The following is a 23866-nucleotide window of genomic DNA, read 5'->3' on the forward strand; positions in this document are numbered from 1 at the left end:
AAAGCACCTTGATACAAATGAAAATGTTTTGCCCAGATGACCTCAAACTTCATAAAAAGTTAACTAGTAAAGACAAACAAAAACATAATAAAGTATCATTTTGAGGATGTGTGTGTGTGTGTGTGTGTGTGTGTGTGTGTGTGTGTGTGTGTGTGTGTGTGTGTGTGTGTGTGTGAGTGAAGTGCTTTGGGAATCCTTGTGATGAAAGGCGCTACAGACATGTGTATTCTATTGTATTGTATTATCTGTTAAACCAAACAAAACCAATGACGTTTTCATTTATTAGTCCTTGTACACAAAAATAACACTACATTCTATTGACTTACGAAACTCAGACTGATGTAACTCCTCATAGAGGTTATAATTTTAACAAGTCACCTACAGTACAACCCAATATTGGTTTTAATGAAATACCACCAAAACACTGATTACAGGGATTTCTTATAAAACAAACAGGCATTAGAATTACGATCGGGAGTTTTTAGTGTAAAATATGCCTATTTGCAAATCAAATGAAGCCAGCAGGGGGTGACGTGATGCCAGTAGTTTTGTTCAATACAAGTCAATACACTGGGCAGGCTGAGAGAAAATGTTATCCAACGCAAAATAAGTACTATCAAATGCAATGTTTACTGTTACTATAGGAGTTTGGTAATGCTTTTTATATTGGAATTATATAATAAAAATATACATATCACATCCATCTCTGTATCCAGTTAAACATATCAGGTAGTTTATTATTTTTAACCAAACACAGTTATTTTTTGAGCTGGAACCTTGCACTTGAGTGAATACATTTAAGTGTTTAAGATTTATAAACGAAAATCTCTTTAGCGATTGTCTATTTAGGGATGGGGGAGGTTGAAACACCATACAGTCAACTCTCATTTGGAGGCAGTGTGGTCCAATGGTTAAAGTCCAGCGCTTGTAACCAGAAGGTTACCGCTTCTAATCCCACTGCTACCACTGTGTGACCCTGAGCAAGTCATTTAACCTCCTTGTTCTCCATCCTGCAGATGAAAAGTTATATCAATGTCCTATTATAAGTGACTCTGCATATAGTTCACAGCCTACCTCTGTAAAGTGCTTTGTGATGGTGGTCCACTATGAAAGGTGCTATATAAAGATATTATTATTATTAATACGCATTTCAAGAGACTGGCAACAAAATGTGTCTTATCAGTAATTCTTATTATTAAGAGTCTAGGCAAGCCTTAGCGAATGCATGCTGTAAGTTTTTTTTTTTTTTTTTTTTTATTGAAGTTACAATAACACTGAAATTTAAATTACAGTACAATGAAACATATTATACATGTAAAAAAATGGTGTATTTTATTGAAAATACGGTTGCAAGTGAACTTTTAAAAAGTATACACTGCAACTTACATTCTGCATGTCGCATTCTGAACACAGTCATTTTGAAACCACAAAATACTTTCCTCAGCGTTTCACTAGTCAAAGTACAAAGTACAGTTACACTGCACTGCTGAGTCCCAAACAAGGCTTTTGTAATGCTGAAATCTGCATGTCCCGTGGGTAAATCAAATTCCGTTAAAGTCGCCAAAAGGCTTCTACATTCAGTGTTTTCATCACATTTTTGTACCTTCATATATAGAACTGCCAAAGTATGAAAATTTTACAACTGGTTTACACCCATCAAATTGCCGTACCGTCAACAGAGAATTGCCAAGGTATTATATTTTCACAGTCCACATGCATCCATCAAATTTAGATATCTTCAATGAAGAATATTATCAAAGTATGATACATTTTGGCCGTCTATCAATTGGCGAGACCTAAATAATTTGCACTAACAAAAAATTCATGTTAAGTGAATTCGTTGTATGTAAGAAGTAATATACAGTACAATAAGCGACTGTTAAATTCTGCTGGAATCGTGTAGAAAATGTGTAGTATGAGGAAATGTGTTTAATCAGTTTGTCTTAATGAGAATTTACTGTATATCTAAAGTCTTTTCTAAAGTTTTTACTTAGGAGTGTACGCAGTAGTGCTTGTCTCAAGAGACATGGCCTTTAACTTGAGTAAATAATCCAGCATTCCAGACAACACCCTAATTACAGGACTGCTACTATGACTGACAAACACATAGCATGACATCTCAAATTTATCAGAATCAATCACTGTTCTACGCTGCTAAGACAACAGAATGGTTATTTAAATGTGAGGCACACATGAAAAGACTTGACCCATAGGAGATATCTTATTAAACCCAACAGTGTTTATACCAAGAATTTAAAAAGGGGGCACACTTTCAATGTTGTGCATTATGTGTAAAGATTTGAAACCATGTAATATTCTCCTGGTTGTTACCATATTAATTCAAATCAACAATATAATATCTGTAGGTAAAATAATATCAGTAAAATACCATATTGAAAATAAGGCAATATCTTTATTAATTTTCTCTTTTGCTTCCTGTTAATAATAACCACCTATGTGGCAAGCAGCATCAAAAACAACTGCGCTTAGCTCTCAAGCTCGCTTGTGTCTCTATAGCTAAAACTTCCTTTGAGAATGTAAGCAAACTGGACTGTCATCAAGATCTGCCTTCTGATAATGTAGAGTGCACAGAGTGGATAATTCATAGATTAATAATTCATAGATTAATGTAGCGACCTGAGCACAATATTAGCGAGACTGCTTCTTTTACCAACAGTGAATGCATCTAATGTACAGAACAAGAGGTCCTTGGTTGACATGCAATGCTGTACCACATGCAGAGGAGTGTACTCTACTGTGCTTGTTGGAACAAATTCTTCAAGAAGAACAAAACAGGCTTCAGGGTGTTTCTAGAGCATCTGTTTGTGTACAGCCTGCAGCATGACAGTTTATGAATGGAAATGATTACTTGTGATCTGTTATCAGATCAGACCCTCAGCTAAAATTATCCTTGTACGTATCGACAATGTTTTGGAATGCTTTGTACTTTGTAAATTCCAATCATTACACACAGAGAAGTTCAGTCACAATTTGTTTTTCTACCTGTTAATTTGCCATAACCCAAAATGTAACTGTACTTTAATTGTCAATAATCAACTGTATAAATATGTGACATATACAAAAAAGGGCCAAGTTACAAAATAAAAATACAACAGAACTCTAATTTTTCAGGGGAAATTATAGCCCCAATTACCTGTTTTTCTGACTTCATCTATATTGTACACATCTTTTTTCTGACTTGGCTAATCCCTCTTCCACGCGTGAATTCTACCCGAACCCTGAAATACCCTCTTTCACGGGTGAATTCTACCTGAACCCTGAAATACCCTCTTTCACGGGTGAATTCTACCTGAACCCTGAAATACCCTCTTTCACGGGTGAATTCTACCTGAACCCTGAAATACCCTCTTTCACGGGTGAATTCTGCCTGAACCGTGAAATACCCTCTTTCACGGGTGAATTCTGCCTGAACCCTGAAATACCCTCTTTCACGGGTGAATTCTGCCTGAACCCTGAAATACTCACTTTCATGGGTGAATTCTACCTGAACCCTGAAATACCCTCTTTCACGGGTGAATTCTACCTGAACCCTGAAACCTTGTATCAATGCCCTCCCCTCCCTCAAAGAAAAACAAAAAACAAAGCCTATTTACTGACTGAATGGCAGGAAAAAAAGAATCAGTGTTGTTGCAGGAGGCAACATTCATAGGGATACAAATACAGGATGCAGTAACGGCCAGAGAGGAGATTTCTGTATCTCTTGACGAGTGCTAACTAGAATAGTTTGCAATATGTGTTCAGTCTCATTCCCCAGTTGATTTATGAATAAAAAATGTCAAAACAAACGTTTTTACGTTCATGGATACAGCAAAGGTAATGTAACAATATTTATTTAAAAATAATGTGTAAAAAAATGATGTAATTGTATGTAAAAATAATGTTATATCTTGTAACAATTGTAAGTCGCCCTGGATAAGGACGTCTGCTAATAAATAAATAAATAAATAAATAAATAAATAAATAATAATAATAATAATAATAATAATAATAATAATAATAATAATAATAATAATATTGTAACGACTGCTGGGTGTTCTGTAAATCATTGGTTCCTGTTATTATTCTGTAAATCATTGGTCCTAGTGCCCTACAGTGGCTATGGGGGGGGGGGGATTAAACAATAATAATAATACTACTAATAATAATAATACTACTAATAATAATAATAATAATAATAACAATAATAAATACAGTTTAAAATAAATTGCATTACCAATTCTTTCATTTTCTTGTTTTACTGTAGGCACTCGTGACTGCTGCGTCTATTGTATACACCTGGAAGCTCTTTGTACTGTGATTGGTCCAAACCCAATTAGAGGGCTGTACGGAGCGCTCATGGGCTCATATGCCCACATCGTACCTCAGATCTGTGTGGAGTAGCAATACCCTAGATTTGCTGTAAAGTTTGGTCAGGTGCATCCATTACGCTTTTGGCTGCAAGCAATTCCCTGCCTGTATATTCAAATTTTTAATGGTAGGCTGTTGGGTCTATTGGCCTTACCCCTCTCACACCTCTCATTGACAGCACCATAGACTTGCTTAAAAAGCAGTTGCAGCCTACTTCCACAGGGTAAACTGAGGCCTTTCAGTCTCCTATTATGCAGGCTGCCTCCAGGTCTGCACACCAGAACATCATTAAAGGACGTACACACAAGATCGTTCTTGTAACCATGATGGGGCTAATATCCATGGGCACCACTAAATATAAAGAAGTAACATCTTCTTTCCTGGGATGCTCTGCACCCATTCTTCCAAGCTAGGCCAGTTGAATAAAATAAACCTGGACAGTGACTATAACCCCTGCTCTTTTTTATTTTTTATATAAATTTAGTTGTTACCAATTACACTATGTAACACAATTTTTGTTCCTGGGTAGTAAGTGTTATTTCCTAATTGCTTATGCCTCAAAGGTATAGAAAATGGCTATTATTGCCCACAAACTTTGCTTTTGTGACCAGGACAGTGATATTTTGAAATTTACCTGTTATTTTTTTTATTATTTTCTCCTAATTTGGAATAGTCAATTATTATTTTGAAGCTCAGCTCACCGCTACCACCCCTACGCTGGAGGGCGAAGACGAACACACGCTGTCCTCCGAAGCAGCCACCCATGAGCCACAGCGTTGGAGGACAACGCAGCTCTCATGCGGGTAAGCCCGCAGGCGCCCGGCCAGACTACAGGGGTCGCTGGTGCGCGGTGAGCCGAGGACACCCTGGCCGACAGGGTCGACACTGGACTGGAAAGGGAAAATTGCAGTGTCGGACCAGGTCAGACATAAGACCGCAAAGGGTTAATATCAAAGCAGACAGAGCTCTTGATCTGATGTCTCATCTGAAGGATGGCACCTCCAGCCGCACCGCGACCCCTTACACTCGACAGCACCTGATATCCTTGGGAGTTCTCTCTTCCAAGTACTGGTTTGGCCCCCAGTTTTGTAAAATGATCTAGTAAATTCCAACTGTGCTTTTTGATGACACACTAATTTTTTATTTTTAATTGTGCACTTTAAAATTGTTATAAATGTAATTAAAAATGCCATAATTCTTATCTGTTTTGAACCTCCAGTCTCTATATACTGTACAGTAGGTCTCAATGTGCAGTTTTGAAAGAGAATCAAGTTATAGTGGGCAGGTTTTTCTATAACCATTGTGTGGGCAAGGTGAGTCGGTCACCATGAATGAAACACATGTATTATGTTGTGAATGTAAAAGAAGTATCAACTACAATAGTCAAGGAACGCATGGAAATGTTTACTTATGTAACAACGTTCAAGTCAATGGGAGTTTGTGCTTATCTTCAGAATACAGTTCAGAATGCATGGTCTTGTTGTAGGTAAAACATGATTTATATTTTCTGAAAACATTGTCTGGAATATTTAGATCCTACTTAAGGTATTTTTTTGTACTGGGTGTTGATTGCAGAAATATCTTTCACACATGGAGTCCACTCCTGATGACCAGTTAAACTTGAATCAATTGAAGCCGATATATATATATATATATATATATATATATATATATATATATATATATATATATATATATATATATATATATATATACAGTGCCTTGCGAAAGTATTCGGCCCCCTTGAACTTTGTGACCTTTTGCCACATTTCAGGCTTCAAACATAAAGATATGAAACTGTAATTTTTTGTGAAGAATCAACAACAAGTGGGACACAATCATGAAGTGGAACGAAATTTATTGGATATTTCAAACTTTTTTAACAAATAAAAAACTGAAAAATTGGGCGTGCAAAATTATTCAGCCCCTTTACTTTCAGTGCAGCAAACTCTCTCCAGAAGTTCAGTGAGGATCTCTGAATGATCCAATGTTGACCTAAATGACTAATGATGATAAATAGAATCCACCTGTGTGTAATCAAGTCTCCGTATAAATGCACCTGCACTGTGATAGTCTCAGAGGTCCGTTTAAAGCGCAGAGAGCATCATGAAGAACAAGGAACACACCAGGCAGGTCCGAGATACTGTTGTGGAGAAGTTTAAAGCCGGATTTGGATACAAAAAGATTTCCCAAGCTTTAAACATCCCAAGGAGCACTGTGCAAGCGATAATATTGAAATGGAAGGAGTATCAGACCACTGCAAATCTACCAAGACCTGGTCGTCCCTCTAGACTTTCAGCTCATACAAGGAGAAGACTGATCAGAGATGCAGCCAAGAGGCCCATGATCACTCTGGATGAACTGCAGAGATCTACAGCTGAGGTGGGAGACTCTGTCCATAGGACAACAATCAGTCGTATACTGCACAAATCTGGCCTTTATGGAAGAGTGGCAAGAAGAAAGCCATTTCTTAAAGATATCCATAAAAAGTGTCGTTTACAGTTTGCCACAAGCCACCTGGGAGACACACCAAACATGTGGAAGAAGGTGCTCTGGTCAGATGAAACCAAAATCGAACTTTTTGGCAACAATGCAAAACGTTATGTTTGGCGTAAAAGCAACACAGCTCATCACCCTGAACACACCATCCCCACTGTCAAACATGGTGGTGGCAGCATCATGGTTTGGGCCTGCTTTTCTTCAGCAGGGACAGGGAAGATGGTTAAAATTGATGGGAAGATGGATGGAGCCAAATACAGGACCATTCTGGAAGAAAACCTGATGGAGTCTGCAAAAGACCTGAGACTGGGACGGAGATTTGTCTTCCAACAAGACAATGATCCAAAACATAAAGCAAAATCTACAATGGAATGGTTCACAAATAAACATATCCAGGTGTTAGAATGGCCAAGTCAAAGTCCAGACCTGAATCCAATCGAGAATCTGTGGAAAGAACTGAAAACTGCTGTTCACAAATGCTCTCCATCCAACCTCACTGAGCTCGAGCTGTTTTGCAAGGAGGAATGGGCAAAAATTTCAGTCTCTCGATGTGCAAAACTGATAGAGACATACCCCAAGCGACTTACAGCTGTAATCGCAGCAAAAGGTGGCGCTACAAAGTATTAACTTAAGGGGGCTGAATAATTTTGCACGCCCAATTTTTCAGTTTTTTATTTGTTAAAAAAGTTTGAAATATCCAATAAATTTCGTTCCACTTCATGATTGTGTCCCACTTGTTGTTGATTCTTCACAAAAAATTACAGTTTCATATCTTTATGTTTGAAGCCTGAAATGTGGCAAAAGGTCGCAAAGTTCAAGGGGGGCGAATACTTTCGCAAGGCACTGTATATATATATATATATATATATATATATATATATATATATATATATATGAAGAAAATAATTTCATTAACTGGACTCACCTAGTCCACACAAAGGTTAAAAACGGCACATTTGAGAGGATCTGTGGAAATATTTTTTTTATTTTAATGTGAGGGGTCCTACATATTTTAGCTGCTTCTTGTTTATTTTGACCCTGTGGAACCTGTCTTGGCTTTGTGATGTTCCTGTCCAGTTCATTAAAATCTCAACTTGATTTTGATCAATTTCTTTGAATACACTTTACGTCTGCTTTAGCACTAAGTCTTGACACCAAAAAAGTTGTATTCGTGGTGATCCTGTACTTAATGAATGATCATTGCAGTTTGTTACTACAAATACATGGCTATAGTTCCCAGGTCTACTGTATGGTAATTAATAATAATAATAATAATAATAATAATAATAATAATAATAATAATAATAATAATGTCAATGCAGCATTACTAATTATACCAATAAAAAATAAGTTCTCAAAACTTAAACATTTTATTTAACCCTAGGTTGCATGCTTCAAAACTAAAACAGTAAACCTGATCAAAATTGGCCAAATGTATTATTATGGCTATTTTGAAGTAGGCTCTCAACCATCCTGCTAAGTTGCTGCAGTATTAGTAAGTATTCAACAGCAGGCTACTTTCTGAATAAGGTAGCTTCATACAGGAGTTTTACTAAAATAACCTATATGTTTTTAGATATAAAACCCAACCGACACCGATCGTGCCTCTGACAAAAAGCAGTGTTTCTTGTGATAATGATATGTGAGTTGTTTGTGGGTTTTACTGAGCGGTACACTGTGTGGTTTGAAGATGATGATCCCTCCCACTGGGGGCTGCCTCTCTGGGTGAGGGAGTGGGCAAAGCAGGAAGAAGGCAAGGCATTGCATGCTAAAAAGGGCAGTGGACGTTCAAGGAGTGCTAAAAGGTGGGGGTTTTAAACATCAAGGAATGGAGGAGAGGTATAATTAACCTGATATGTGCCAGATCACTGTTTACGTTGATCGTCATCATCATCGCCGCCACCACCTTCATCTTTCCTATTACTAAGTGAAATGCACCAGGTCTGCATGGAACCCCAATATTGATCATGGAGATTGAAAACATCGTGGCCAACACTGTGCTGCTGAAAGCCAGAGAAGGTAAGCGAGACAGAGAAATTCACGTGAAAAAAAATACAACACCACAACAAAGACATTGTCTGCAGCTTCTTATCATGGTCTGAACGGCATGGGGTATACGCAGTGCTTTTTGGTTTGTTTACCCTAGCCTAAAAAAAACACCAGTGGCAGTAGCATAAGAAAAAAAATAAATAAATAAAAAATAAAATGCAAGATTGCACAAATGGAAGATCATTAATATGTGCCATGCGAGAAGTATAGCCTACCGTATGCATGCAATAGTGAACTAATCATGATAAAAATGCAAAACGGATGGTTGTGTGTGTGGTGGATTGCATGTCTGCAATTAATATGCAACAGCTGTTTTAAATAAAAATTGCGTTTAAAAATGTAAAAGTTGAAAGTAACGATATAATGTTCATGCTTTATTCGATGCTGGAGGTTTAATTATTAAATTGACATGTATTGTAGGCTAATTATTACAGCAGAGCACAATATGTCAGTATATGGCGCAAACATGTATTGCTTTTAACGTAAAGGAGTAAAATGTAAAATAAAACCTGTAGACCTCGCCAGCCTTTCGAAATAATCTTCAAGATCTGCACCAAAGGCCTCCTGAAGATTGCGGGAGGAGAAGCTGCTGCATATACCCCCAGCTCGATGATCTTTACCATGGAATGGAGCTAAACTGTAGCCCCCGGCTCTTAGTACATAGTGGAAATTTTAAAAATAAATAAACTGGTAAAAACAAACAAACCAAAAAAAACCACGTAGAATTGTTATAGTAATATGCACATCATAATTGTAGCGCAAACGTTTAAATATACCGTGTATGTTTACGGTTACAATTAACGCTTGTTTCACAGAATAAAGTTACTTCTATTGTAACCGAGTAATGTAGTGCAAAACATTCAGAAGGATGGTGACTTAGGGCGGTGAAGCACACTGTCTCTCAAACGGACAGATTGCATTTGCAGCTGTATTTTATTAATGTTGTGCTACAGTGTTACAATCCAGCTCTGATATATAAGCAAGGCGTGTGGTATGTTTGCATTCAAAACGAAGTGCAATGAATGTTCGAAGGTGTTTGTTCACTCAGATCTGTTGAAGAGTAGCTATACGTTGTTTTATTTTAAATGCACGTAACCTTTAACTACACACTCAGTATTGTATTGTACAGTAATGTATGTCGCGGCTCTTGACTCCTTTTAAAAGTGGATTTTTGTTTCAATTGATTGTTTGTTTATAAGCGTTTATTTTTTTCTTAAGACAACATCGTTGTTTTAAAGTTTCACTCACTTCCCCATCTCTTAGCTTAAAACGTTGCTGCCTAGTTTTACATTCTTCATTAACGATTTTGCCTTTTCTTAAATGCAGGTAGCCTCAGCCTTGAAAGAAATGACGCTTGGTCTTTCACAGAGCCGACGGAAGCTTGTCAGGGGAGGGGGAGGGTGTCATTTATTTCGAACTAACATCTCACGAACTAAAACTATACACAGAGTGTAACCGGAACAGATATACAAGCGCCTTTCCCTGGCTGAAAACATGTTTCTTTTGTCAAAAAGTGAGGGGGCATGGCTTCAAGTAGCGTAGGTATGTCTTGAAAACTATACAGGGAGAAAGTGTCTGTATGGCAACACAGGGAGCGTACAAGTGTCCATAAAAAACACACTTTAATGAACACCTGTAAATTAAAAATAAGGATGGGTTTACATATTGTCCTACATTGCGGGTGTGGTTACTCTGAAGTATCGATATCTCCAGTGAAAGATTAATCAGGTGGATTTTAGTTTATTCTGCAGTTATATAGGCCTTCTGTTTTCAGTAGTGGTCAGTGCAAATGCAAAAACCTCAAAAGTCTGTTGTATACTTTCTGTGTGTGACATTCTGTGCTGCCAGCTAAATGCACACTATCATGTTTTTCCAAGGAAAATTGAATTGGACCTATAGTACCAGAACTCGGCTTTATTCACAGTATAATCATTAGAAAAGTTTACTATAAGTAATATTGTAGTATTATTGTAGTATTCGCATGTCAAGAAACACCCTCCACAAACAATATTGATCTAAACAGTAAATGGCAAGGTGCTGGGGTTTAGTGATGACCAGTATTGTTAATGCATATACATGACAACCCCATTAACTATATGTATGTTAAAAGCCAGTGTCAAATTATCAACTAGGTGCTTAGTAATGGATGTCACTGTGTGTTAGGCAACTGGCTGCTTGTCTACATATCAAAGAAGGGTCATCCAGGATAGAAAAAACAGACCATTTTCTTAGCTTTCCTGCTCCAATGCTCCCAATGTAATGGTCATGAATCCAAAACATTTGGGTAGGACTAATGTTATATTAGTTATCATTTGATCTATCATTGTAATTCTCTCTATCAGAATGCAGTGTGACACCCCATGGGATAAATGGGCAACCGCTAATTTCTCGGGTCTGAAGACTGGACAGCCCAATGTATTCTGCACTGTATATTAGATAGTCTCTTTACTTTAGGCTGCTCTTTGACTATGCAAATCAAGCCCTTTATAACCACATGTGGTCCAAATCATCCAACAGGTATGACCAATCACTTGTTAGTTTTATTCATACACAGTAGAGAAAAAATGCAGGGTCATCCCATACGAACTCAACCAGACCGTTGCCCGACCGTCTCAGATTTTGCTAGAAAAATTCACATGGGGGTTTTGAGGCCCGATGAGTTCAGAAATGCTAATCTTTTTTTCTTTTATTTAATTTCCCCTTCGAGCTGTGACCTGGCAAAGGTCAACCTAAAGTGAAAAAGTGACCCTGACCAGAAAAATCACCCTGGGCTCAAGTTAGATGCTAATATCATGTGTAGCACCTCTTTCGACTCATAATGAATAGGGCTTTCGAGAAAAAAAAAATACCAGGAGAGGCTAACTCACTTCTAGCAAGTTGCCAGACGAGGGGTAAGTGATGAGTTTTATTTGAAATTCAGCCCAACCCTTTACCCTGTAAGGCAGGGGTGTCAAACTCCAGTCCTTGAAGGCCGCAGGGTCTTCTGGTTTTCATTCCAACTTAAGCTCTCAATTAACATAATTTATCTAATTATTTGTTGAATTTGACATATTTAATATTTTTCAAGGTCTTTTACAGTTGATGGTTTTAAAAAAACACTCTCCTCAAGGTACACTACCTATGAAACATTTTGAGGCCTGAAGAGAAGTGTTAAATGTATCCAGTTAATCAAATAATTAGACCAATTAAGCAATTGAGAGCTCGGGTGAAACGAAAGCCAGTAGACACAGCGGCCCTCCAGGAACTGAGTTTGACACCCCTGCTGTAAGGGATGTGGGTCCTAAAATGTTAGTATTGCTGTAAGAACCTTAGGGACCACTCTTCTAAATTGTGAGAATCACTTTTGGTCTCAGTTTAGGCCAAAATAACTTTTTGGATAGTATCTGCAGATTTTGGATTTTTGAAGTTGCATTTGTCATGCATTTGAGCATTGCTTATGGCCACTTTGGTGAGGCTAAAGTACCACATAGTCCTAACCGAACTGGCGTTATTCTTCAATTTTGCATTGTCTGGGGTTAGATCTAGAGCAGGGGTGCCCAATCCTGGTCCTGGAGGGCCGATGCCCTCCTGGTTTTTGTTCAAACTGTACACTAAATTGATTAATTGGACCAATTAAGCTTCTAATAAGGGCTTGATTGGTCCAATTAAGTAATTTAGGGCACAATTGCAACAAAAGCCAGGAGGGACATCGGCCCTCCAGGACCAGGATTGGGCACCCCTGATCTAGAGTAATCAGTGACAGGGTGTGGTTCCAGTGGCACTAGCTTGGAGCTGAGGGGTTATGAACTTGCGTGTGGAACTTAGATTTCTTTGTTACAGTGACACATTTTGAAAGTACTGAAATCTCACTTAGGTGCGTTTCTATTAATACTGATACCTGATTGAAGTCTGTTTCTTTAGGAACACTTAACCATGCATGGAGATTCTCTTCTACATGCTGTGGACTCTTGCTTCACTTGCAAGCAGCACTGTTCTTAGGCTGTTCACACTGGGTCCATTGTACTCGGTACGTTTTGTGTAAAGTGTGAACAAATACCTTCTTAGCCCATACATCCCTGGGAGACAACTTCGGTCTTCCAATTCTGGACTATTTAAATGCATTTCACCAAAGCGTATTACTCTTAGTTGCATTGCCCCTACTCTCTGCCCAGCTGCATTTGAAATTGTACTTCAGTTTCTGAGTTTAAAACTTCTCTCAAAATGCACCTTTTTTCATCTGTCTTCTCTACTTAGGCTTCCTAGGTTTTGAAATATGAACTGAGATTTGTTATCTTGTTTTTTATGCTTACACTGTTTATCAATGTATTTGGAAAATTCTGCTTTTATCCTGTTTGTATTTAAGTTTACAAAGTTTATAAATTAATTTGTACCTTGGACATTTTGATTGTATAGCACCTTGGGACACTGAACCAAGGTGCTATACAATCAAAATGTCCAAGGTACAATGTGACTGGTGCTATATTTAAATTTGTTGTTGTTGTTGTTGTTGTTGTTGTTGTTGTTGTTGTTGTTGTTGTTCTTCTTCTTCTTCTTCTTCTTCTTCTTCTTCTTCTTCTTCTTCTTCTTCTTCTTCTTCTTCTTCTTCTTCTTCTTCTTCTTCTTCTTCTTCTTCTTCTTCTTCTTCTTCTTCTTCTTCTTCTTCTTCTTCTTCTTCTTCTTCTTCTTCTTCTTCTTCTTCTTCTTCTTCTTAGTGCAGGACTTTGTTCAAACCGGGTCTTTTGTTCTTTAGCAGGGTGGAAGAGAAAATGTTACCTATCTCCATGGGCTAGCTGAGCGACCTCAAAGGCATAAAGTACTTAGTAGCGGTCCACTTTGTTCTGTGGTTTTATCACCTCTGTGTTGCACCCCTAAAATATTTGTCCCGACATATTCAAAATAAGATTGATAGCAACAGGAAACCACAAGCATTATAACCGTAAGTCTTTAGTTAGACTAATTAGCTTGTCTAAATAGATGCAGAGGATTGCTGAGTTGTACAATATTCAGTGATAAAGCATGCATGTGTTCTGACAATGCATGCAAATAGGATTCTGGGACACATTCATGTAATGTGCTGTTTGGAAAAGGTTGAGAGTGCCCTGATGAAACATAGAGATGCTAATTTAAAGAAATGTACATTTTAGCAGCGTGCTGAAGGAAGGGCGTTCTTATTAAATAGTATCAACTCGAGAGGAAGTAAAGGGACTGCTTTTATTAGTCAATGAGAGAATCAGAGATGCTTTTTTTTTATTTAGCTACATGAATAATTTAGGCAAGAACTCTAATGTATTTGTTTTTTATAGCTTCAAAAGCTGTATTTTAATGATCAACACAATGCAAAATGCAAATGTGGTGATTGCTTTGTATTGTATAACACGCAGACTTTATTTTGGGTTCCTTTGATGAGCACTTATACTGCAGTAGCACAGAGAAGCCACAGGAAATTAACAAAACAGTTAAAAAAAGAAAGGAATAATAAATGGGGACACCTAGCCGGCTGCTGTGCTGATCAGATAGACTACATGAATGATACCGTTTTCAGCAGTATATGTGTGTTGGCCCTTAGTGATTTTTGAGTCTTCCTGTGTAGCAATTAGAACATTGAAAACGCATTATGGAAACATTACAGTACAATTATCTTGTTTACTGGGAGTGATGTACTTTGATCTGCTAGATAAGATCCTGGATGCATTAGCTTCACTATCTGCGTTTGTCCCGCCCAGCAGTATTCACAGTTTATAAGGAGGTTACCCAGTGAACATTTTGAAGAGAATGTTCTTGTAAAGATCGCACTGTAAATAGTTTGGTAATGCTCCAGTTAATTTGTCAGAAAGCATATGTTAAGTACTGTGTAAGTACATTTTGTCGATGTTTGTATTGTACCTAATATTTACATTTTTCCAGACTAGTAAAATATGAAAGTCGTTGAGTTATCACTCATTACTTCCAGTTTCTGAACAGTAGACATCTGTTTCATTAGAATTGCTTTTTGGGCGTAATGTGCTGGGCTGTATTAGTTTCATTTTTATTAAACGCATAACAGAAAAAAGGAAATGTAATCCAAATATCTCATGACCCACATCATTAAACTGTTACATTTTCACGTTATGGGTCAGATTTAATAAAAAAAAAAAAGCGCTGCAGGACAAATTTGATGGTTTGAACAAGACAGCGTTTCCATGTTTTTGTTACAGTAGTTTTAAACAACTGCTCAATCACCATTGTTTAGAGAGCTAGAAAATAAAACCACTGGAGGGTGCTTGACTAGCATGTGTGCTTGCAAATTATTGTGCCAGTGGATGGAGGTTTTGGGGGAACAGTCTGTATGAAGGTGTACAGCAATGGTGTCCAATCCTGGTCCTGGATGGGCCTGTGTCCCTCCTGGTTTCTGTTCTTACTGTGCCCTAAATTATTTAATTGAACCAATTATTACCAATTATTGGTCTAAGTAATTTAGGACACAGTTGGAACAAAAACCAGGAGGGACACTGGCCCTCCAGGAACATGGGTTCATCACCCCTGATATAAACGGTAACCCTCAAATTAATAATTCTTTGTTCATTTCTATTATTTAAACAGGAACATTATGAATTCCTGATGTGTTTATATGTATTTCACCAAAGAACAAGTGGTGGTTTGTGCTGGGCCTCCAGAGTAAAGATTAATGACTTTGTTTTTTTAATTTTATTTATTTAAAAAGAAAAAAAAAAGTAATTATCCTATCTTTTTAAATTCTCACTCAGTTGATTTACTTAATAGTAAAGTGTTTGAGAGAAAACATTTAAACCCTGTGACACAGCTGGCCTGACTTGAACTATCATCCTCTTCTTTTTTTTACCATTTGTGGACCACATTAGAACAGTAACTGTACGCAGCTAATTTACTAAATATGGGCTGTATTTTCAGATTTAATAAATGGCACTCTTGTGTGATATGAAATATTTTGAGTATTGCATAGGGTGCTGTACAATACAACCTGATGTCCACTCCACAACCTTGAGTGGGTGACAATTAAACTATTGCGAAAGTTAATCTCAATTCTATCTTGTTTCTAAACAGGAATTTGTGAGGCTTGTTAAGGGGATAACTAGAAATATTGGAATTTTGATTTTTTTTCATTGTCTTTCTGTCTGTAAGTGCTGTCTTCGTTTTCGTCATTGTGGCTTAGTCTTTACAAACAGCAATCACTTGCATGCTGCTGCATTTGGACTTTAAACTTTAAAAGTCTAGCGGGTGTCATACTGATCCAGGTGAGTTATTTTGTAACTGGTTACAATAAGATTCATATGATGCGAATGTGTCTATTAGATTATATTTTAAGTCAGAATGAAGTGAATACAAACATTAAATGTAAACAACTACATGTATATCAGAAGTCATGCCACGCGAAAGACGTACTGCAAGTTTAAATACTACACAGATGGCCGTCTGTTTTTATATGGCCTTTCATTTTCCCTCATACTGGTTCTACCATACAGAATATTGCAAGGTGCTTGAGTAACCCAGCGCATTAACTAAAAATATTTACTTATTGTTGACTGATGGGTTCTAATACAGAAATGGATTGCTGCTTTTTTCCCATCCGTCTAGCTAAACCCCCAGTAACTTACTTTACATTTGGCTTGATTTAGAGATGCTGATTTCTACCTGCTTGCATTCCTAACTGGGCTTCACGGAGATCCAGTTAAACCCACTTTCATCTCGGTCTGATGCATGTTAATTAATTGGTCTGATTTCAAAATGCTTTTGACTCCGCAGAAGATGTAAATACATGAACTGCTCTATAAAGGGTTTAGACTAGCATTCTGGTGTCTTGTCATCACTCCTAACGGATTGTTAATGCAAGTTTAAATTTCCCTTGGGATTAGTCCATGACTTGTTGAATGAGAGTTGCTAAGAACTCTTTGGGTTATCACACAGTGACCCCCCTCCCTTACACTTTTGTAGATTTAAGGATTTGAACAAAGGTTACATAATTTTAAACTGTACACATGCATTATCGTCCTAACTACTGGCTGTTGTTTACAGTATAAGGCTATGCCGGTATTGTTGACTGGGCCAGTTAAACTGTACCTAGCAAAGCAAATAAAACTGATTTCTTAAAGCGTGTTCAGTGCTATCAAAGCTGGAGTTATCTTATCAGTGGATTAGCATTAGTGTGTGTGTGTGTGTGTGTGTGTGTATATATATATATATATATATATATATATATATATATATATATATATATATATATATATAAAATATACAATATACAGTGCCTTGCAAAAGTATTCAGACCCCTGACCAATTCTCTCATATTACTGAATTACAAATGGTACATTGACATTTCGTTCTGTTTGATATTTTATTTTAAAACACTGAAACTCAAAATCAATTATTGTAAGGTGACATTGGTTTTATGTTGGGAAATATTAAAAAAAAAAAAAAAAAAAAACTGAAATATCTTGCTTGCATAAGTATTCAACCCCCACATATTAATATTTGGTAGAGCCACCTTTTGCTGCAATAACAGCTTTAAGTCTTTTAGGGTAAGTATGTACCAGCTTTGCACACAGTGATTTTGGCGCATTCGTCTTGGCAGATTTGCTCCAGGTTGTTCAGGTTGGTTGGACGACGCTTGTGGACTGCAATTTTCAAATAGTGCCACAGATTCTCAATGGGATTGACATCAGGACTTTGACTGGGCCACTGTAGGACATTCACCTTTTTGTTCTTGAGCCACTCCAATGTTGCTTTGGCCTTGTGCTTGGGATCATTGTCCTGCTGAAAGGTGAATTTCCTCCCAAGTTTCAGTTTTTTAGCAAACTGAAGCAGGTTCTCTTGCAGTATTTTGCTCCATCCATTCTTCCTTCAATTTTAACAAGATGCCCAGTCCCTGCTGATGAGAAGCATCCCCACAGCATGATGCTGCCACCACCATACATCACTGTAGGGATGGTGTGTCTTGAGGCATGGGCAGTGTTAGGTTTGCGCCACACATAGCGCTTTGAGTTTTGGCCAAAAGCTCTATCTTGGTCTCATCTGACCACAAAACCTTTTCCTACATTGCAGCTGGGTCATTCTCATGCTTTCTGGCAAACTCCAGATGTGCTTTCTTGCCACCCTCCCATACAGGCCAGTGTTATGCAGAGCTCTTGATATGGTTGACTGGTGCACCATTAGTCCACTCCCAGCCACTGAACTCTGTAGCTCCTTCAAAGTGATTGTTGGCCTCTCTGTGGCTTCTCTCACAAGTCTCCTTCTTGTTTGAGCGCTGAGTTTTGAGGGACGGCCTTTTCTTGGCAGTGCCTGGGTGGTGTGATGCAGCTTCCACTTCCTGATTATTGATCCAACTGTGCTCACTGGGATATCCAAACACTTGGATATTATTTTGTACCCTTTCCCTAATCTATGCATTTGTATTACTTTATCTCTAACTTCTGTAGAATGCTCTTTGGTCTTCATTTTCCTTCAGATTCACAGCCTGACCAATGATCCTTCAACAGTGGGGTTTTTATCCAGAAAATGTGACAGCAACTTTAATGGTTCACAGGTGGAGGCCAATGGTGAGGTAATTGTGTCCTCATTAGGGCAATTTCTTTCATCGGTGTAAACTGGGAGCTTCCACAGCACAGGGGTTGAATACTTATGCAAGCATGATATTTCAGTTTTTTATTTTTCTTAAAAATATTTCCCAACATAAAACCAATGTCACCGTACCGTGAATACTTTTGTAAGGCACTGTACATATATAATGCAAGTGGTTAATGTTTAAGGTTGGATGAAGCGTTCATCCTCCAAAACTGCACACTTGTTATTCTTTTGTATTGTATCATTTCTTTAATACACATTTGCTTTAGAAGACAAGCCACATGTGGTAATGCAACCATTTAGCTTTTATCATGCAATTTACCTTAGCTGTAACAATTTCTACAACTTGTTTTTCTTAAACACAGAACCTTTTCATTGGAAGGCAGCATGATCAGTATTTTAAAAACCACAAGTATGTGTTTGTAAAACTGGTGAGCACTGCTGTAATTACTAATATCACAAGTTAGGACCTCACTTGTCATGCATCTTATGCCTGCATGTGCTTTTGCTCATGTGACTCTTTATTGAGGGGGAAAATATACAATTGCATTAAACAAAAAGCATTTTACACAAATACAATGCTCCTAAAAATGTAGTGCCTCCAGATACCCCTAGATTCACTGTGCGGAAGAATCAAGTTTCATCACAACTGGTTTAGCAGTTTTGTAGACCTATGAACCATGAACTATTTTGTATTGGGTTTGACCATACTAAACACTAAAGACAGTGAAGGCATTAGTTTGTCCCACATCATTATGCTTACTGTTGTACTGTCTGCAGTGTACTTTAGACAGGTCTTGGAAACAGGTATGATATTGCATCAGTTGTGATCCCCAATATACGTGAAATTCCTTTCCTCCTTATTTTGAGTGACTTGCCTTGAATCAGTTTGCAAATACAAATAGTGTACTTTCTGTGTAAGTGGCTGTATTAGAACAAATACATATCATATCGGCTTTACATCATAAAACTGGAAAAGTCATGTATTGCCTTTTGAGGGGGGGGGGAAAAGGTTAAATCTCATGTGGACATTCAGTGCGTTTACATGAGCATAAGAATTCCGATATTTTTCGGAAAACTAATTCCGATATCAAAAGTCATGTAAACACAGTTTTTGGAAAATGTATTGGAATATTCCGAAAGTCAGTTTTCGGAAAACAGCACCTAGAAATCTCCGATTTAAATTCTGAAAACTAACAAAATGTCTATCCTGTAAACACACTTTTCGGAAAACTTATTCCGATAGCGTACTGCACAGGTGCAAACTCTGACCTTCATTCCTGCACGTGGTTTTAAAAAACAGAGAAAATAATAATAATATGTAGTCAGTCTGCATGCATCCATTTGTCTAGTTATGGATAAAGTAATACATTTGTTAAAGTCTATATGTACAGACGTGCTCAAATTTGTTGGTACCCCTCCACAAAAAACGAAGAATGCACAATTTTCTCTGAAATAACTTGAAACTGAGAAAAGTAATTGGCATCCACCATTGTTTATTCCATATTTAATAGAAATCAGACTTTGCTTTTGATTTTTTTATTCAACATAATATTGTAAATAATAAAACAAATGAAAATGGCATGGACAAAAATGATGGGACCCTTAACCTAATATTTTGTTGCACAACCTTTAGAGGCAATCACTGCAATCAAACGTTTTCTGTAGCTCTCAATGAGACTTCTGCACCTGTTAACAGGTAGTTTGGCCCACTCTTCCTGAGCAAACTGCTCCAGCTGTCTCAGGTTTGATGGGTGCCTTCTCCAGACTGCAAGTTTCAGCTCTTTCCATAGATGTTCGATAGGATTCAGATCAGGACTCATAGAAGGCCACTTCAGAATAGTCCAATGTTTTGTTCTTATCCATTCTTGGGTGCTTTTAGCTGTGTGTTTTGGGTCATTATCCTGTTGGAGGACCCATGTCCTGCGACTGAGACAGAGCTTTCTGACACTGGGCAGTAAATGCCTTGATAGTCTTGAGATTTCATTGTGCCCTGCACAGATTCAAGGCACCCTGTGCCAGGCGCAGCAAAGCAGCCCCAAAACATAACTGAGCCTCCTCCATGTTTCACTGTAGGTATGGTGTTCTTTTCTTTGAAAGCTTCATTTTTTCGTCTGTGAACATAGAGCTGATGTGACTTGCCAAAAAGCTCCAGTTTTGACTCATCTGTCCAGAGGACATTCTCCCAGAAGGATTGTGGCTTGTCAATATGCATTTTAGCAAATTCCAGTCTGGCTTTTTTATGTTTTTCTTTCAAAAGTGGAGTCCTCCTGGGTCTTCTTCCATGGAGCCCACTTTCGCTCAAAAAGCGACGGATGGTGCGATCAGAAACTGACGTACCTTCACCTTGGAGTTCAGCTTGTATCTCTTTGGCAGTTATCCTTGGTTCTTTTTCTACCATTCGCACTATCCTTCTGTTCAATCTGGGGTCGATTTTCCTCTTGCGGCCGCGCCCAGGGAGGTTGGCTACAGTTCCATGGACCTTAAACTTCTTAATAATATTTGCAACTGTTGTCACAGGAACATCAAGCTGCTTGGAGATGGTCTTGTAGCCTTTACCTTTACCATGCTTGTCTATTATTTTCTTTCTGATCTCCTCAGACAACTCTCTCCTTTGCTTTCTCTGGTCCATGTTCAGTGTGGTGCACACAATGATACCAAACAGCACAGTGACTACTTTTCTCCATTTAAATAGGCTGAATGACTGATTACAAGATTGGAGACATGTGTGATACTAATTAAAGAAACTAATTAGTTTGAAATATCACTATAATCCAATTATTTATTATCTTTTCTAAGGGGTACCAACAAATGTGTCCAGGCCATTTTAGAATATCTTTGTAGAATAAGCAATAATTCATCTCTTTTCACAGCTTCTTTGCTTTATTCTATGACATACCAAAGGCATGCAAGTATACATGATAAAATAGCTTTTAATTTCATCACTTTTCAGGAGGAATGAAGCATTATTTCAATGAGCTGTAAGGGTACCAAAAAATTTGAGCACGTCTGTATTTGTTAATAGCCCATACTGAAGCAAAATGTTTTCCAGCTTTAAAATGACGTGAGAATTTAAAATAATGTCTGCAAAAGAAACCGGTAATATAGAACAGGATGAGCTGTCGGAAAGGCTGATTGCACATTGTGGGGAATAGAGGTATAGGATAGTAATCTTTGAATTTAAGACTTGACACTTCGATAAAGCACTATATTGGATTGGTTTCCATTCTATCGCAGAAATGTCCGGTCTGTTCAAATCGTACTTGGGCTACTACAGTACTTTGCATGCGAAAATATCCTGCGTTTTCCGAAAACTTCAATTCATGTATACAGTTGAATTCTAATTTAGGTTTTCTATTGTTAATCATGTAAACACAGAAAAGTGACGTTTTAAGAAAATCGGTTTTCTGATTCAGTTTTCGGAAAACGCATTGTCATGTAAACGTACTGAATGGGTGCAACTGTTTTAAAGGAGGTCCTGTGCTGCTCATAATTAGTGTATTAGAAAATAGATGCTCTAGACAGGTATTATGTGGTTAGCAGCTCCAGTCTACAGTTGGCCTCATCAGGGATCCACCAGTGTAGTGTGTCTTTGCAGGACTGGTATTCACAGAGTCACATGACTGGTTTCTCTTCCAAAAAACACCAGGGAGTAACCTTTACTTCACTTCACGGCTTTAAAAGACTTTTAGTCATAGCGGCATCATATCATATCCTCAGGAAAACGTTTACAAAAATGCCTTGACTCAGAGCCTGTGTTTCACCCGTTCTCGCGTGTGAGCTGCAAGCTGAAGGATTTAAAGTAATATAGGTGAATTGTTCTTCCATATGAGATCATTAAGCAATTTTCTGCCTTGCATTCACTCAGTAATGTTGTCCACGTGTCATTGATTTACAGTAAATTTCCCTCGGGGTTCACTCCTCGTACACAAAACGGATGTTTAGATGTGCAGAACAGCAAGAGGAAATGTTTGAGACCTACTTGGATAGCCCATCAAATGTATTACACTGGTTGATTATAACCATAGGCTGGGAGGAGGAGGAGGGAAGGCTTATGGTGGGGCTGGGAGGGGAAGGAGTCATGGTTTTAGAAGTATGATTAACTGCTTAGACCGGAATGTACATGTAATGTATTCAATAATTTAGTTGGTGATTTTAATGACATTGGTTGGTACAGATATGTGGACTGGAATTAGTCCACTGGTGGGCACAATTGATTTTTGGTAGATCTTTAAGTAATGTGAAAATATATAATATATAATATAATATCATATTTTTCATGCATGAAAATATCCATAGCCCTATATAGTTTTGAATGGGGCTATTTAATGCATTAAAATTTCATATCTTAAAATCTGCTTCCTGGCGTGTACAGTGTGTGAGATTTGGAGTACATGAATTGTGTATGGTTCTGGAGCAGAGATTAACTTTTTATTAGCCATTTTTGTTTCCACATACATCTGTGTGTGTGTTTAAGAAACAAATAACCTGCTGAAGTCTAAAAAGCACAGATCAAAATCCAAAAGCTGAGCTTCTGTGTGCTGAAACCTTTTGAGCCCCTTGTAAAATGTACACTAAACATATTTACAAGTAAAATTTCACTTCTGTTCATGTTATTCATGCAATACATGATGTATTGGCTGCTTTTACACTGAGTTCTTTAAGGAGAATGTGATTATTCATTATTTTTTGTGGTTAAACTGGTTTTATAAGGAACTGAAATACGAGAGCCAAATCCATGTCTTACAATACTTGGATTATTGATTTATCCTTCATTAATTCAGGAACAAAGATGGTTCCATTCATCTGAGAAATATGAGATGAAAGTTTGTAGGTAATCCAAGTGCTGTCCCAATGCCAAGCCAGATAGTTTCCCACACATAGCCAAGGCAACTGAGAATGGAGCTGTCTGTGAAACTGCAAACCCCTTTCACCTATGCTGATGAATAAACCTAGTTATGTTATTTTTTCAGCATTTTAAATGACATTGTTGGGACTGGTAAAGAGGAATTCAAACAGACTGGTTTCTTTTTTGACAGTGCAGTATTTGAATTAAGCCAGTATGCAATTTAATCGATAATGCAGCAGCAGCATTTTTACAATAATAATGGATTATTAGATTTATACCACTTTCACTCAAGAGGACATTACGTTATAACAATGGCTACAGAAACAGTGGCAGCAGATACGGTGTAATATATCGGGCAACACAGAGTTTCAGTCATTTTAACCTCTAACCTTTTCTCGGAAGAAGTACGCTTGAGATCGCTTTATAATAGACAAGTTTAAAATGAGTTTTGTCTCTGTTTCCCCTAAGGGGGGTAAATTCAGAAGAATTGTCTTTTAATATTGGGGAATTGATTGACTTAGTTCCTTGAAATACGTAATATGGTCGTAC

At 37.6% G+C, this 23866-nt stretch overlaps 1 protein-coding gene across 1 annotated transcript in view; it reads left to right on the forward strand.

Annotated features, from left to right (window-relative positions):
* Window positions 1–8551: 8551 nt before the first annotated feature.
* The window catches only part of LOC117409448 (G protein-coupled receptor kinase 4-like), a 65273-nt gene continuing 49958 nt past the window's right edge, over window positions 8552–23866 (forward strand). The window contains exon 1 of the mRNA XM_034015528.3: window positions 8552–8886. Within this exon, the coding sequence (XP_033871419.1) occupies window positions 8835–8886 (52 nt within the window). The 5' untranslated portion in view covers window positions 8552–8834. The remainder of the gene's footprint in view (window positions 8887–23866) is intronic.

The sequence above is a fragment of the Acipenser ruthenus genome, chromosome 2 (genome assembly GCF_902713425.1).
Source record: "Acipenser ruthenus chromosome 2, fAciRut3.2 maternal haplotype, whole genome shotgun sequence".
NCBI lineage: Eukaryota > Metazoa > Chordata > Actinopteri > Acipenseriformes > Acipenseridae > Acipenser > Acipenser ruthenus.